The sequence below is a fragment of the Zerene cesonia genome, chromosome 18 (genome assembly GCF_012273895.1).
Source record: "Zerene cesonia ecotype Mississippi chromosome 18, Zerene_cesonia_1.1, whole genome shotgun sequence".
NCBI lineage: Eukaryota > Metazoa > Arthropoda > Insecta > Lepidoptera > Pieridae > Zerene > Zerene cesonia.
Window position 1 is genome coordinate 5,326,468 of NC_052119.1, and position 14,059 is coordinate 5,340,526.

General features: G+C 31.9%; 1 protein-coding gene across 1 annotated transcript in view; it reads left to right on the plus strand.

Moving 5' to 3' along the window:
* The window catches only part of LOC119833853 (trace amine-associated receptor 8b), a 35,544-nt gene extending 22,602 nt beyond the window's left edge, over positions 1 to 12,942 (plus strand). The window contains exons 2-9 of the mRNA XM_038358056.1: positions 7,593 to 7,989; positions 8,077 to 8,202; positions 9,013 to 9,129; positions 9,647 to 9,786; positions 10,495 to 10,657; positions 10,887 to 11,018; positions 11,122 to 11,247; positions 11,328 to 12,942. Of these exons, the coding sequence (XP_038213984.1) occupies positions 7,771 to 7,989; positions 8,077 to 8,202; positions 9,013 to 9,129; positions 9,647 to 9,786; positions 10,495 to 10,657; positions 10,887 to 11,018; positions 11,122 to 11,247; positions 11,328 to 11,795 (1,491 nt within the window). The 5' untranslated portion in view covers positions 7,593 to 7,770 and the 3' untranslated portion in view covers positions 11,796 to 12,942. The remainder of the gene's footprint in view (positions 1 to 7,592; positions 7,990 to 8,076; positions 8,203 to 9,012; positions 9,130 to 9,646; positions 9,787 to 10,494; positions 10,658 to 10,886; positions 11,019 to 11,121; positions 11,248 to 11,327) is intronic.
* Positions 12,943 to 14,059: the final 1,117 nt, after the last annotated feature.

Below are 14,059 nucleotides of genomic sequence, written 5' to 3' on the forward strand. Positions count from 1 at the left end.
AGTTCATAGAATTTGTAAGACTTTTTTTTTATGTCATAGCGGGCAATTGAGCTGGTGGTTCGCCTGATGGTAAGCGATCACCACTGCCCATGAACATCCGCAAAGGTAGGGCCTCTGCGAATGCGCTGCCCGCTTTTTTGGGGTAAGGGAAAAGGAATGGATTAACGACTGGAAAGAAGGAATGGACTGGGACGGGTGAGGAAAAGGAAACGGGCCTCCAAGATGTGATATATACTTTTATAGATTCGAGGTGACAATACGGAGGAAATATGGCAGCTATATAAGAAACGAGTCAATTCAAACAGACTCACACTCAAACATTTATTCTCCTCAAAGCACTTTTGAATCGTCATAACATACTATTTATTATATAATATGGTATTTTCCCGGTTGGGAAAATAGTTTCTGAAACTGTCAACACATTATCAAATTAGGATATGTTTAAGAAATAGATTATGTACTTTCAGGCATGATAAAATACGCGTTTAGTTCATGGTTTATTCGATTGTTCATCTTAGTGAACACATTAATAGCATAGTATTTTCTTATGTTTGATTTTACTCGAGAATTATACATTTAGAAATTAAATACTTTTTAACGGATTTTAAACGCGATTTATTCATTATACTATTAACCCGTGTCTCCCCGTGATCAAGTTCGCTGTAAAGTGTTCGAAATGTCGGGTTAATAATGTTATGAATAAATCGCGTTTAAGATCCGTTAAAAAGTCTTTAATCTCTAAATATTAATAGCAATTTTATAGCGTCTGCTAAACATGAATTTGCTCAGTGTTAAATTAAATTTCAGGTCGCTAAGCATCATGTAAAAGCAGTAATAGGTTAGACAACCTTAAAAAATATTGGCGGGCTTCCAGTTAAGCGGTGTCAGTAGCGTTACTTTAATTAGGTTTACTTAAGTACGTTAATAAACTCGTAGTTTGTGTCAATATCATTCGAGGCAATTTATAGTTAATCTTTTAAGTTAGCTATAGATGGCTTGTTTAGATTAGGCTTCTAATTTTTGCAGTTGCTTCTATTAATGTTGCTATTAATTTATAATTGTATTATTACATACTTACGTGATTATGATGTTAGCTTTCGGCTAGACTTCGCCTGTAGTACACATGTATAAGTTTTAGCAATCAGAGAGCACGTTTAAACAAAAAAATAAACTTTATAAAATAGCTTGACATTATAAAGTAAAAATTAGTAGGTAATTTTCAATTGGCGCCATCTACGGAACTATAACTTTTTAGTAATCTGTGGCAAGACATACCTAAGTTCGAATACCGACACCGCCAAAGTAAAGGTATGCAAGGAAAATATATAAACTGTTATTATTATCTGGCAATAGATATTTGAAAACAAGTAGTAACGTTTTTATTATTTTTTAATTTAATGGTATAAGAAATAATATAGCACGAAACTTAATAATTTTAATAACGAAATTAACTCATATTCAGGGTAATACCTTACAGTACGTTATGCTGTTGTGGTTTCTTCGCTATCTTATCAATTCAATGTAAAATTTCCCATTCAGAAGGATCTTTTGTAAAAACCTTTAACCTAAAAAGCGTTGCTTTGAGTTTGACATCTTACTTTTGCCTCATTTGTGTGTAAATGAGTCAAAATTCATGTGATCTTTTCTTTTGTGAGTCGGTTTGCTCTAGCCCTGACTTTAAAAGGGAAATGGTGTTAATTGGTATCTTATATCTTATAAGCTATGCATATTATGGTGCACTTTAGGGCTAAACTATATGACATACTGGTTTGGGCTATTGCGGATAGATTTTTTTATTAATGACTATATGAAATAAACGTTAGAAAGAATCAAGAAAATATCATTTTATCTACATAAAATAAAACAGCTTGTAGAAACCTTCACGATCACTTCTAAAATTCCAGATTTGCTATTGTAATTTTACAGTCCACTACCAAGTGCCAACGTTTTAATATGAAACTTCTTTAATGTTACTAGCCATATCAGTATTGAACTACATACTAGTTGACCTGATAGACGCTGACCTATTCAAATGAACTGTTATAGGCGCAAAGAACAAATAAACGTTATATCAATGTACCTATATATTTGATTTTATGATATGTAATAGTTTTTTTTAAGCTTCGGTTCAGTTTTTATGAACTAGCTGCGCCCCGCGGTTTCACCCGCGTAAGTCCGTATCCCGTATGGAATATCGGGATAAAAAGTTGCCTATATGTTATTCCAGTTGTCCAGCTGTCTACGTTACAAATTTCATGGCAATTGGTTTAGTAGTTTTTGCGTGAAGGGGCAACAAACACACACACATCCTTACAAACTTTCGCATTTATAATATTAGTGGGATAAGGTAACTTGAAAAGTATGAGTGAAATGCGCAAATTTATCGTGGTAAAGTTATTGAATGCAGGAAAACTAAATATATTTTGTATCACAAATGATAAATTTTGATAAAGGTAGCTCATTATAATTTTTCAAAATTGTCCCCAATATTTTCATTTTCCGCCTTTATTTATATACAATACAATATAATGCATAATCTAGCTGCAATTACAATTAAAAACAAGGCAAAGAACTGCGCATTCCAAGCGTAATACAATTCTGTTCTGTGTAATTCGTATATTTATTTATATTGAGTCATGCATGTAAGTTATAGTGTTCATATGAGCTGTATGAACGCTTTTATGCTCTCATTTATATAAAATTTTCTTTCATTGCATTCTCTTGTGTAGCCTCGTTTATCTTTAAAAGGATAGTTCATTTTTAATGTGATAATATGCTTTTTCCTCAGTGCTTATTATAAAATAAGACATTTTTATTATCATTCGCCTATTGCTATTTATTTCTTAATGGCTTAAATTTCTTAATAATTCCACGCTGATTAGATTTTTAATTTTTTTTTTTGTTCAACTTGAATTATTTGCAATTAATGATTATATAATGTTACATTTGGAAAAGGAATCAAAAGCCCGTATACTACGATTCGCCCACCGAACGAAACACAGTAGCATGGTACTATTTCACACCGGTCCTCCGTGGGGTTGTAGTACCTTCACCAGTGTGGTGAGCTGGCCCAAGTCGAGGCCGTAGCGTACTTGTCCCACACACCTTTTTGTATTTGTGTACAAAATTAAAGTAGTTTCTGATTTCACTTTCCATCTAAATTGATAAAAAAAAAATCTGTATTTAAATACATTTTAATGGCAATCTTTCGCAAATATTATATTCGGATGCATTCTGAAACTCACAGTTGCAACAACATTAGCCTCCCCGTCGCAATGGTGCCAGGCAAGTGCATGCCAAATGGAACATATCCCTGACCTATCTCCAATAGCAATACGGAAATAATATATCGTGTTGACATGCAGACCATTGAACGTTATTCTTTTAGAAACAATATCAACGATATCCTGGAAAATGAACTGGGAAATAGAATAGAAATAGAATGAAAAAAGAGCGTGTGGATTTTTCTAGGTGGTGAAGCGATTAATACGTTGACCCACATATCTTGCTCAAACTTTTATATTTGCGTTGATAAATTTTAGTGTATTTATTGAATAATCTATATATTTCTTTAAGAAGAATTTATGTATCATTGTTTTTTAAACCGATTTCAAAAACAGGAGTAGATAATCAGTTCGACAGATTTTTTTTGTTGTTGTGTGAACCGATTTTAGCAATTGTTTGTTTATTTAAAAGCCGTGGTACCATTTGAATTTAGTCTAGTTGCATATACTCTAATATTTAATCAGTCAAATTCCATATACTTTAGTTCTGACAAATTTATTTTGGTTTCAATATTTAGTTAAAAGAATATATATTCATGTCCGTTAAATTTGAGACTATTCGGCAATAGACTCTTATCAATAGATATACCACCCTTCTCAATTTTTTTCTATTAAATTTCATTCATATATTTTTTTGCAATTGTTGCGATGTAAAGGAAGATTTACAAATCAAAATTAACTTCGTTATGCTTTAAGGCATAAGGAAAAAAGATTACTGTGCATTGTTAAATTGCCGCACCAGACCTAAGTAGTGTACGACTTTTTCCACACTCTGCTTCTTGCGACTTGAAATAGCGAATATAATTTAATTTAAACTAAGAATTATAACCATCAGTTTGCAATATTGAATGTATGCGTACAAACACATTTTATTATGATATACTAAGCGTAGTCGGGATACATATAATATTATCTTAATTATAAGATTATCTAGTTTGAGGTAATTCATAATAAAACGAAACACTTAATATATATTCAAACTGATTGCATAACTATTACGCTAATTTCAATTGTTCTTTAAAAAAATGTAGATGTCTACTCCGTTTTTCAGTAATATAAAGCCAATTTCTTCCATGTTAAAATGGATGAAATAAAATGGATCGCTATCAGCTAGTTATCAATAAAATTTGCTGACTGGAGTAAGTAAAATTTAAATCGCGTTTAAAAATTCAGCAGAATCGTTATTCTGGTGCTATGTTAAGGAAGGACTGCAGATGTCTTGAAATACAAAGTGAGATCGAAGCAAGATTCTGTTTAACCAGCAATTCATTGTAATGTAAATAAATGTAGAATGTAAATCAGGTTTCTATCGCACTTATTTCTACTGTCTTTGCTGTTTCATTTGCTACCAGTAGCGGTAATAAATCTACAGGTAAAACATATAACTATTTTGAATTATTTTCTGTTTTTCTGCTATCTACTAGGCATAGTTTGACAGAAATATAAAAAAAAAATAGTTAAAAAAATATGACAATGTACTTTTAACAAATAATTTAACACTTCAGAGTGCTTGCTATTGTAGAAATGAATATAAACAGAATGTATTTGTTGTAACAATTACAAAATAACACGCATACCCTTTTTCCCAATTTCTTTGTAATTCTGTTTGTTTAATTTTGTCACCAAATTCCATCTGAATTCTTATTATCTATGTATAATTATTATATAATTTTAGTCATAACCTAACATAGATCATGTAACAGCATAAAGTTATTTAAGTTTTAATACTTTCCGTACGCGGTGTGCTAAATGGAAAGCGCCAAGATGCTATGCAGGTACTTTTTTAAAGCGACATTAATTTCCTCGAGGAAATAACGTTTCACCGACCTATAGATTCCACGTGATTAGGTCTTTAGGTGGGAACTAGTTCCATATTAATCAATAAAGCGAGTTTGATTAAAAACGAAGATTCCTTTCAAAGACTTTATTGAGGCTGAGAGATGATCTGAATCCTCGGCTATTTGGACATCTTCTATACATAGGAATAAGAAGAAGTCCTGATAGTTTTACTAGATTCTACTGGGACAGTTCCTATGATTAAAAAAACAATTGAAATTAGAAAAAGAAATTCCAAAAAAGTGTAGTTTGGGCAGAACCGGGGCGAGGCAGCTGGTATATTATAAACAACTATATAGAAACTTAGGATAAACTCTGATATGGCCTATATTCTTATAATGCTAATTCACTACATACGTACGTTCGAATTGCACGTACAATATTTATGAATTAGGAAAGATCCTTATTCATAAATATTGTTCCTATAATTAAATTTATACACGACAGAAGCCATGTTATCGTCTACGCTCATACGCGATCCTATAATGAAATTTCACTTTCTGTAATCTAATATCGTGGTTTTAATAAGGGACGAGACCCAAATAGCGGTCATCTACTTCTTAAGATCAAAGTTGTTCAGCAAAATTGGTTTACTTGCAAATTCCATATAGGTATTCTGGAATAAGATTTCAAATAAGCCTGTTAATAGATTTAAAAAGTTTTCCACATTACTGAGGTAAAATCGAATTATTGAATTCGTCTAGCAGTATTGCTAGCTGCAATATTCTATTCGTAATAGTAAAAGCCCTATTAAATATCAATAACCAACTGGTACAATTTGTATAATATGTATCTACAAGCTGCGCCCCGCGGAGTAACGGGATAAAAAATTGCCTATATGTTATGCCTATTATTATATTGTTATTAGTTGTCCAGCTGTCTACGTAATTTCATTGCAACTGTTTCAGTAGTTTTTACGTGGAAGAACAACAAACACACACATATCCTTACAAACTTTCGCATTTATAATATTAGTAGGATAAGTAGAATTAAAAAAAAAAAGTATGTGTGTTATTGTGTGTCATCGATAACATGTGTCACAGACATTTTACTGACTAGTGACATTTGATTGACATAGAATCCTCCGAAGAAACGTAGATTTGTGTAAAATGATAAATTCTAGTATATAGATAATTATAAACACATTGCAAACTTTGCATCAAAACACACAATTGAATTGAACACTTTCTATATTTTTGGAAAATTCTCTTGATAATTATTTGTTTTTGAAACAGTGAATTCATTTCATGAGTAAACTAGCAACACCAACAGACAAATACAGAATATCTACAATAGCCCCAGTTAATCAAAGAGTTTTGCTCAAAATGTCATACCATACCATAAAAAGGAAAAGAAATTGTTATGTAAACAAGTATTTTAATCTTAGAAATATAAACACCCAAAGTTGCTTTTACTCTATATTAAAGTTAGTTTATTGTGATTGTTCGTGGGGACTGCCTTTGGTTTGTATTTTCCACTGTTAAGGATTTTACGCAAAGCGCGCCGCGTATCTCTTAATGTCGTGGAAAATCGTATTTTATTTTATAAGTCGAGCATTCTCTTCAGACACGATTGTAGTTAAGATAAAGAAAATCGACTACTGAGAAGTAAAACGCATGAATAACTTAAAAATGATATGCACGTATTTAATTCTTTTTCGCATATTTATCTTACTCAAAGAGAAATAATAAAATGTTTATAAAAGGTATTTTGTCTGCATACTTTTATTTCCTAGCGTTATTATGAATATTATATTTCGAGATTTCGCGGAGTTTGTGGTTGTATTTTGAACTTTAATTTGTATTCTCTTAATTTACATTATTTTATAGGTGTTTATGATATAGTGATAACTTAATGCTTCATACAAAATTATTTCCATCAATGAAATGTTTAAACTTCGAAGGTAAAAGCTACACTGAAATCGGATACATATTAAAATAAAATCGTAAATGCGCTTGAGATGTGTTTTTCCTTATCTCGTATTTGCCTAAAATAAAACTAAAGTTTATATATAGGGACAACAAATATAAAATTGATTCGTATTCTATGCTTTAGACCTCTTCGATCCAACGCCACAGGAATATTTGATACCCTTTTATTGGGTCTCTGACATGAATTTGGAAAGCCGCTCTGTATTTACGACTACCCACCCTATTTGTATGTTAACTTGGCTTTACCATTGCGGTTGGGATTATTTAGCCAAATTAAGTCCGGCGTCCTAGGTACATTTATAAACCCTTGTTTAATTGCTGTGCTTTAAAGGAATTGTGCAATGTTTATATAATTTTGTGTTTATACAAAATATTTAATATTAGATTTTAACTTAAGATAAGCGAAGATTTGTTCGTTGAAAACTTTCTTAAATTATTAGACAGCTGATCAGTCATCTCGTACGGTTGAACTATGTTGAAACTTATAATATCGACTAAATTATATCGAACGATGTAAAAACCTGCATGTCTCTTGTTACAGACACTGGATATGGTGATATAAGGAAATGCAACAATGTTAAAATGGAAATGGTGTCAGAATCAACCTTGGCTATCGTAGGACACCTGGAGAGGAACAGAAACTTTTTATATGGTCATATTGCATAGATCTAAATGCCTTTAACAACAGACCAGTGCGCTGCTGTTTGCAGGCGCCGACTATGTTTGACTCGACTAAGGGCGCATTGCTAGTGGCGCCATCTCTTGCGAATAGTTCATGCTGGCTACATGGTAAAGGTTGGCCGTCTACCTTCCCAGCGACTACTGATATCATCAAGGCCTTTTTTATATTCGCCCTGTCTATGGCTATCGTCTTCTGCAACCTCGTGCTCATATGTGTTCTAAATAATCGAAGATATGTCAAGTATATTGATAATCAGGTATGCTTTTGTATTTATGGATTCTATAAATCAATTTCTATAATTCGATTCCATGTCCAAAGTGCTCATCAGTGTTTTTTTTTCCAGCCAAGATATCTTCTAACTTCGCTAGCGCTAAATGACTTATTCACTGGTATTTTAATCGCTCCGGTCGCATTACTCCCAGCTCTTTATAAGTGCTGGCCCTACGGAGAAATATTCTGTCAAATTCAGGTACGATTCTGCATAAAATCTCCAGCGCTATATTTTAAAGTTAAAACTTGTTGATTATTAAATCGCACGGAGAAAACATAGCAAATTAATTTTCCATCAAATTTCAAGAGCGTTACTTAATCCAGTTAGAGATAAGCGAAGAAGCGAAGTCTCTGCGAAACTTTATTTAAACAAGAGACGAAGAGAAAATGAGTAAAGTTGTATCTTGGGAAAAAGTTCGCAATTGCAAAGCAGCAAGGTTGAAAGGTAATCGGATGTTAAAGATAAAAATATTCGCTTTCCGTTTTTATTACACAGTTACCGTGCATGAAATTACGAAATGAAATTTCGTCCAAACTTTCTCGTTTAAACAAAATTAATGCCTTTATTTTATTGTCACAGCCATGCTTTTGATAAAATGATGGATTAATAATCATAATGATGCCAGAAAACAGTGTGGAAGCCATCTATTGTGCGAATTCCTTTCAAGTAATACGAATAAACAGTTCAAAAGATTAAATTTGGGTGAAATGTCGACGAAATCATCAGAGTACAATAAAGTCCGTAAACTTCATGGTTACAGCGTTTAAGTTAACGTTAATGGCTAACCATGACCAAGCAGAAAGTCGAAATTTCGAAAAGTTTACGCTTTGTAAAATTACACTATCCTTTCTTTTCACTGAACCGCAATTCCTTCGCTCAACTCCGCCTTATTGTATTTTGTAAGATGCTACCACTTAACTTCCGTAATATTGTTCGTGATTTCTGCATCCAACGTTGTGTACCGTCTACATTATAGAATAAAGCTGAAAAGACAAATTTATATTACAGGCACTTTTACGTGGAGCAGTGAGTCAACAGAGCGCTGTTATTCTTGTGTGTATGGCGATAGATAGATATTTGTATTTGTTACATCCAAGCACTTATCATAAACATTCTAGTAAAAAGGTATGTATGAAAATAAGTTACAATGTTATTTAATAGCTGGTGGCCAGAAGCTAAGACTAAACAATATACCACTTTTTGATATATTCACTTTCTGAATTTTGCATTTTCTTTTTTTTAATTTAATTGTTACTTAGTACAAAACAGATTTAAAAACACACATTAATTATGTTTACACGAAGTTATAGAACTTTTGATCAAAGATAACAATTTAGAATACAATGCGGATTTCTACGTTGTAATTCACTTTAATAGCCGAACATGTTATAAACTTCTGCACACGTGTACATGAAAATTTACAAATTTATCATATTTTGTAAAACTATTCTATATTAATATTGTATAAGCAAATACACGAGTTCCCACAAACACATTGTATTTGTAATCTATTTGAAATTTACTGTATAGAAAAGTATCTCGATTTATTTAATAAAACGAAGGAATTCTCTTCCTATTAACGTGGTAATTTCTTGCCCGATTCATATACGATTATGGATGTCACAGCTAATTTCTCTTACAGGGCTGCGTGTTAGTTATAAGTATAACTTGGATTTTGTCCGTGTCCCTATTTGCTATAATGGTGTTGCCAAGATCGGGTTATTACTTCAACGCGACGGGCTTAATGGCGTGCGATGTGTTCCACAGCCGAGTAGCGTTCAGGTATATTAACTTCTATTTTAAAGTATCCCTCATTTAGCTTCTAGAATAGCAAAATTGCAGTCGATTTTGATTTTTGTCTCTTTGCCCTCATAATACTCCACGGTCTTTGTGAAGGTGTGAATTTGTTTCATTTGTTTCAATAAAAGCCTTTTGGTAGTAGATACGCTGTTTTTGCCTGCATTGCGTCTATAATATCTTTTCAGGACTTTTTGTCAAATAAAAGTATAGAAGGATGTTTCTTTTTATAACTTTAGTAGCCACTTAAAGTGTAGTGTGAGTATTATATTCCGCATTAAAAAAATATGTTTTCCTTAAACTCAGCGTTCATCCAAATAGTTTTGTTTAAAATAGGTTTTATGATCGTTGACTTTGTAGTTTATTAACCACGCAATATTCAATACCCACACAGTTGCTAATTACAGATCTTTTTAATAATATCATATTTACGGTCAGATAAAAGAAACACATTCACTGGATAGCTTATCAGAAAAAAGTATAATTGAATGTTAAATCATTCAATCATTTTCTAGATAAAAATAATTCTTTTTTACAAAAAATTTCACTCTAGTTCTTGTACATTTACAAATTAACAAGAAAGTTACAAGTTTAAAAGTAAATACGTTAAAATATATAAACTAGTTAAAGTATCGTTCAATTGTATTGTCTTCGTTTGTATCCCTTGTATTTAATTAGCCAGTTTCTTTTCAGAATTCTTTCCTGCTGTGCTTACTATTTCCCAACTACAATGGCTCTTATGTATTGTTACGGGTCAGGGTTTCACGTAAGCAAGACAAGAGGAAAATGTGAAGATTCTCGAACTAACGGATTGTCTCAGGCATGCACTAAAGCCCATATTGAAATTGAAAATGTGGTAAGTGCTTTATAGAACTAATTTTATATTACTATGAATTATCTTATTTTTGTAAAATGTTAAATGTTATTTGCTTGTTTTTCTAAGTATCTGTATAATGTAAAACATATTATGACGGATGATGATAAATATTTTTAACATATCACATTTAAAGCAAGATAAGCAAATTAATGTGATCATTTGGTTAATTTTGTTCGTGTCCTTATCTTTTAAAATACTCTCTTCACAGCAAATACAGCCACCTATACGACCGCATAGCGTTAGCACATCACGTACTATGGCTGCAATGTCCTTAGGATTTATTGTTATGGTCACGCCGGCGACTATTCAAGAAGTGGTTGCCGCTTGCACTGGTTGTAAGGTACTGCTTATAGCTATCTCTGCATTAAAAACTTCCACTTTATGTACGTACGTACGTCTTATTATATAGATAATATCTTTGTATAATATCTTTGTTCTTTTAGGTTCCTCCGACTTTGGATTTTATCGTTACATGGATAGCGTTGAGCGATAGTTTTTGGAATCCATTCCTATATTGGCTTTTGAATAGTCATTTTCGACGAATCAGCCACGATCTACTACAATATTATGTAAGTTCCATAAAGTTTAATGTGGATTGCGAGATTAATTTATTAAACTATAGGGTCTTATAAGTTTATTTTATTTTTAGATTTGCTGTCGAAAAACTAAATCTTTTCCGGGTTATGAAAAGACTACTGGATGTTGTGGTTCACCTGTAACATCCGATGGTTTGCATTCTAAAGGAGAGTTCGAAGGTTTAAGAGAAAAATATTGGGGAGAAATTCTAGAACGTACAGTTTCATCCAATTCACTCCATGCTCTTCAAAAAGCATGCCATAGAGATCCTATTAGGTGTACAGGATCTTTTAAAGGCTATCATGGGGCATGTAAGCATGGATCCAGGTTTTTCGATGGATATGGTCCTACAGAGTACAGGCATCTAGATAGATCCGCCTTCCAAATAGAGACCTGTTCAAGACATTGTAGATTAAAAAATTCAGATATATGCCTTTTTAGGCCAAGTGCAAGTCTAGAATGCGGGCGCTCTCGTTCTAATTTGAGTTTAGATGAGGGCAATTTCACCAAATTATGTAATAATAGACATCCAGAATTGTGAGAGTTTCGTAACTGTCCGGTCTTCGGGCATAGAAGTAATAGTGTTAGTGTTTATCCTGGGGTTGAACATTTTAATTCAAATATTAAGTGGAAATTCAATGACTCGCCCTGTTTGGATGATGATAACATACAAAATTTAGAGCATAATTTGGACAGAATACGCAGTTTGAGCCATGAGCGAAACTTTGCGTACGGCGCGGAGAATGACAATTTATTAGAAGTGGAAGTGAACGATGTGACAGAAGACGATTCTGATGAAAATAAAGAATTTAATTGTGAAAATGAGTGCTCTGATGACAAAATAGAATATAACGGCAATTCCAAGTTCTCTAGACATTCTTCTCTTTCTAATAGAGAGTTGGATGTTATTAAAGAAAGCTCTAGAAGTTCTAGTGATACCGAAGTGACGTTAACTCGATGACTTCCGAGAGTGACTTTCGATCGATCAATAAATGTTGTTCATCTGAACTTATCCCCTGAAGGACATTGTTGTAAACATAGCGTTAAACAGTATAAAGCTAGATATTGAATAATGTGTAATATTATTAAACGTGGACCAGTAGATTTTGGTCTATTTTCTCTGTAAATATTCTTATTCTGTATAAATGTAGACACCTTAAGGAGTGCAGTTTATTATAACATTGGATGTATTATTTAGTTGTAAATCACTCAAGATATTCATATTATTATATTAGTGACCGTAATGAATACAAAAGATTTTTAAATTAATTATTATTATGACAGATGTTGGCGTCATCAGGATGCTTCGATATTCCTATAGTAGTTTTGTATTTTTTGTAATTGTTTGTACATATACTATAAGTACATTAATAGTTTTTGTTTGAAGTTTTTGTCTATAAGAAGTAATTGAATTTTCGATGTTTAATTAGCGTTAATATTTTAGTATATGATATTATATGAATAGAAAAAACGTATTTCTTTTAAATTTAAATTTTATTCTCACTTGAAATGATATGTTTCAAAATGTCTGAATATGTTGTGTATTTGTTTCATTGTATATTAATAACAAGTAACTTTAGACTGAAAACTTATGTCTCTGGTTGTTAATTGTATATGTTTGGAGTATTGGAAGGAATTTTGTGAAATTTGAATCGCACAATTCTATTTGTGTGTGAAAATCGTGTGTATATGTAACAGGAGAAGACATGAAATATAAATTGATTTATATAAGTATCTAGTTTTATTAACTAATTTACTCTATTTGCAACAAAACAAAAATAAGAAGAAATCATATTTAACATGACTGAATCACATAAATTTTTATTACTGGTACCTACCGATGTTTTTCCTTCGATATCAACGATACAGTTTTAAAATAATTTTGTGTATCGTTTATTTCTTTTGGTATATGATATTTGTTCAGAAAATCCAATATATCACCAAACTTTTCAACTGCCTACTTCGCGCCGTTCTTTAAGCAAAATTGTCAACTTTATCTTCAGAGGTGACATGTTTATGTAACACGACTCATTTCACTTAGCAGCGATCCATCACCAGTCGCCTCAAATTACAGGGAAAATTGATAGATTTGCACGAAATAAGTGAGGCATTCCCGCTTTTCCTACAAGCTAACGAAGGAATCGATGATTAAAATGGTTGTATGGTATCACTGTGGAAGTATTTTTATCTAGAAAATCCTGTGTATCAAGAAATTGAGGATATTTTTTACTTGTTATCGTAAATCGTATATATCGTAACTACAATTTAACTTTGCAATAATTGTAAATTCACAGCAATTAAAAAAATTACGGTACGCATATTCTTTGCTTTTTCAAAACATTGAGGTTTTCATTCATCTTTTTGAGTTTCAAAATCATCTTATTCTAAGCTGCTTTCGTAAGCGCCAAATGACGTCATACGAAGGAATATAATGTTCGTATATATTATTTTTGCCCGTGCTATTTTATATTAATAAAGCCGTAATTTGGCAAGAGTAAATGAATAATGATTTTTTTGACAGATGTCACCAAGACGAAATGGCCATGAACATATTTTATTTATTTATTAGTATAGAAAACAAAATTTGACTTTTTTACAAATATATTGTATGCGATATAATTGCGATATGAAACCTTATATACTCGCACTTATTGAAAAACCCTGTAGTTATAGTGTAAAGGTACAAAAGTATAATTTTTTGTTGTCTATTTGAAACTAATTGAAATAAAACAAAACTAATTGTGATTTTTAAATAAAAATTAAATCACAATTGGCATCTGAAATAAACAACAAATTAGGCAGTGC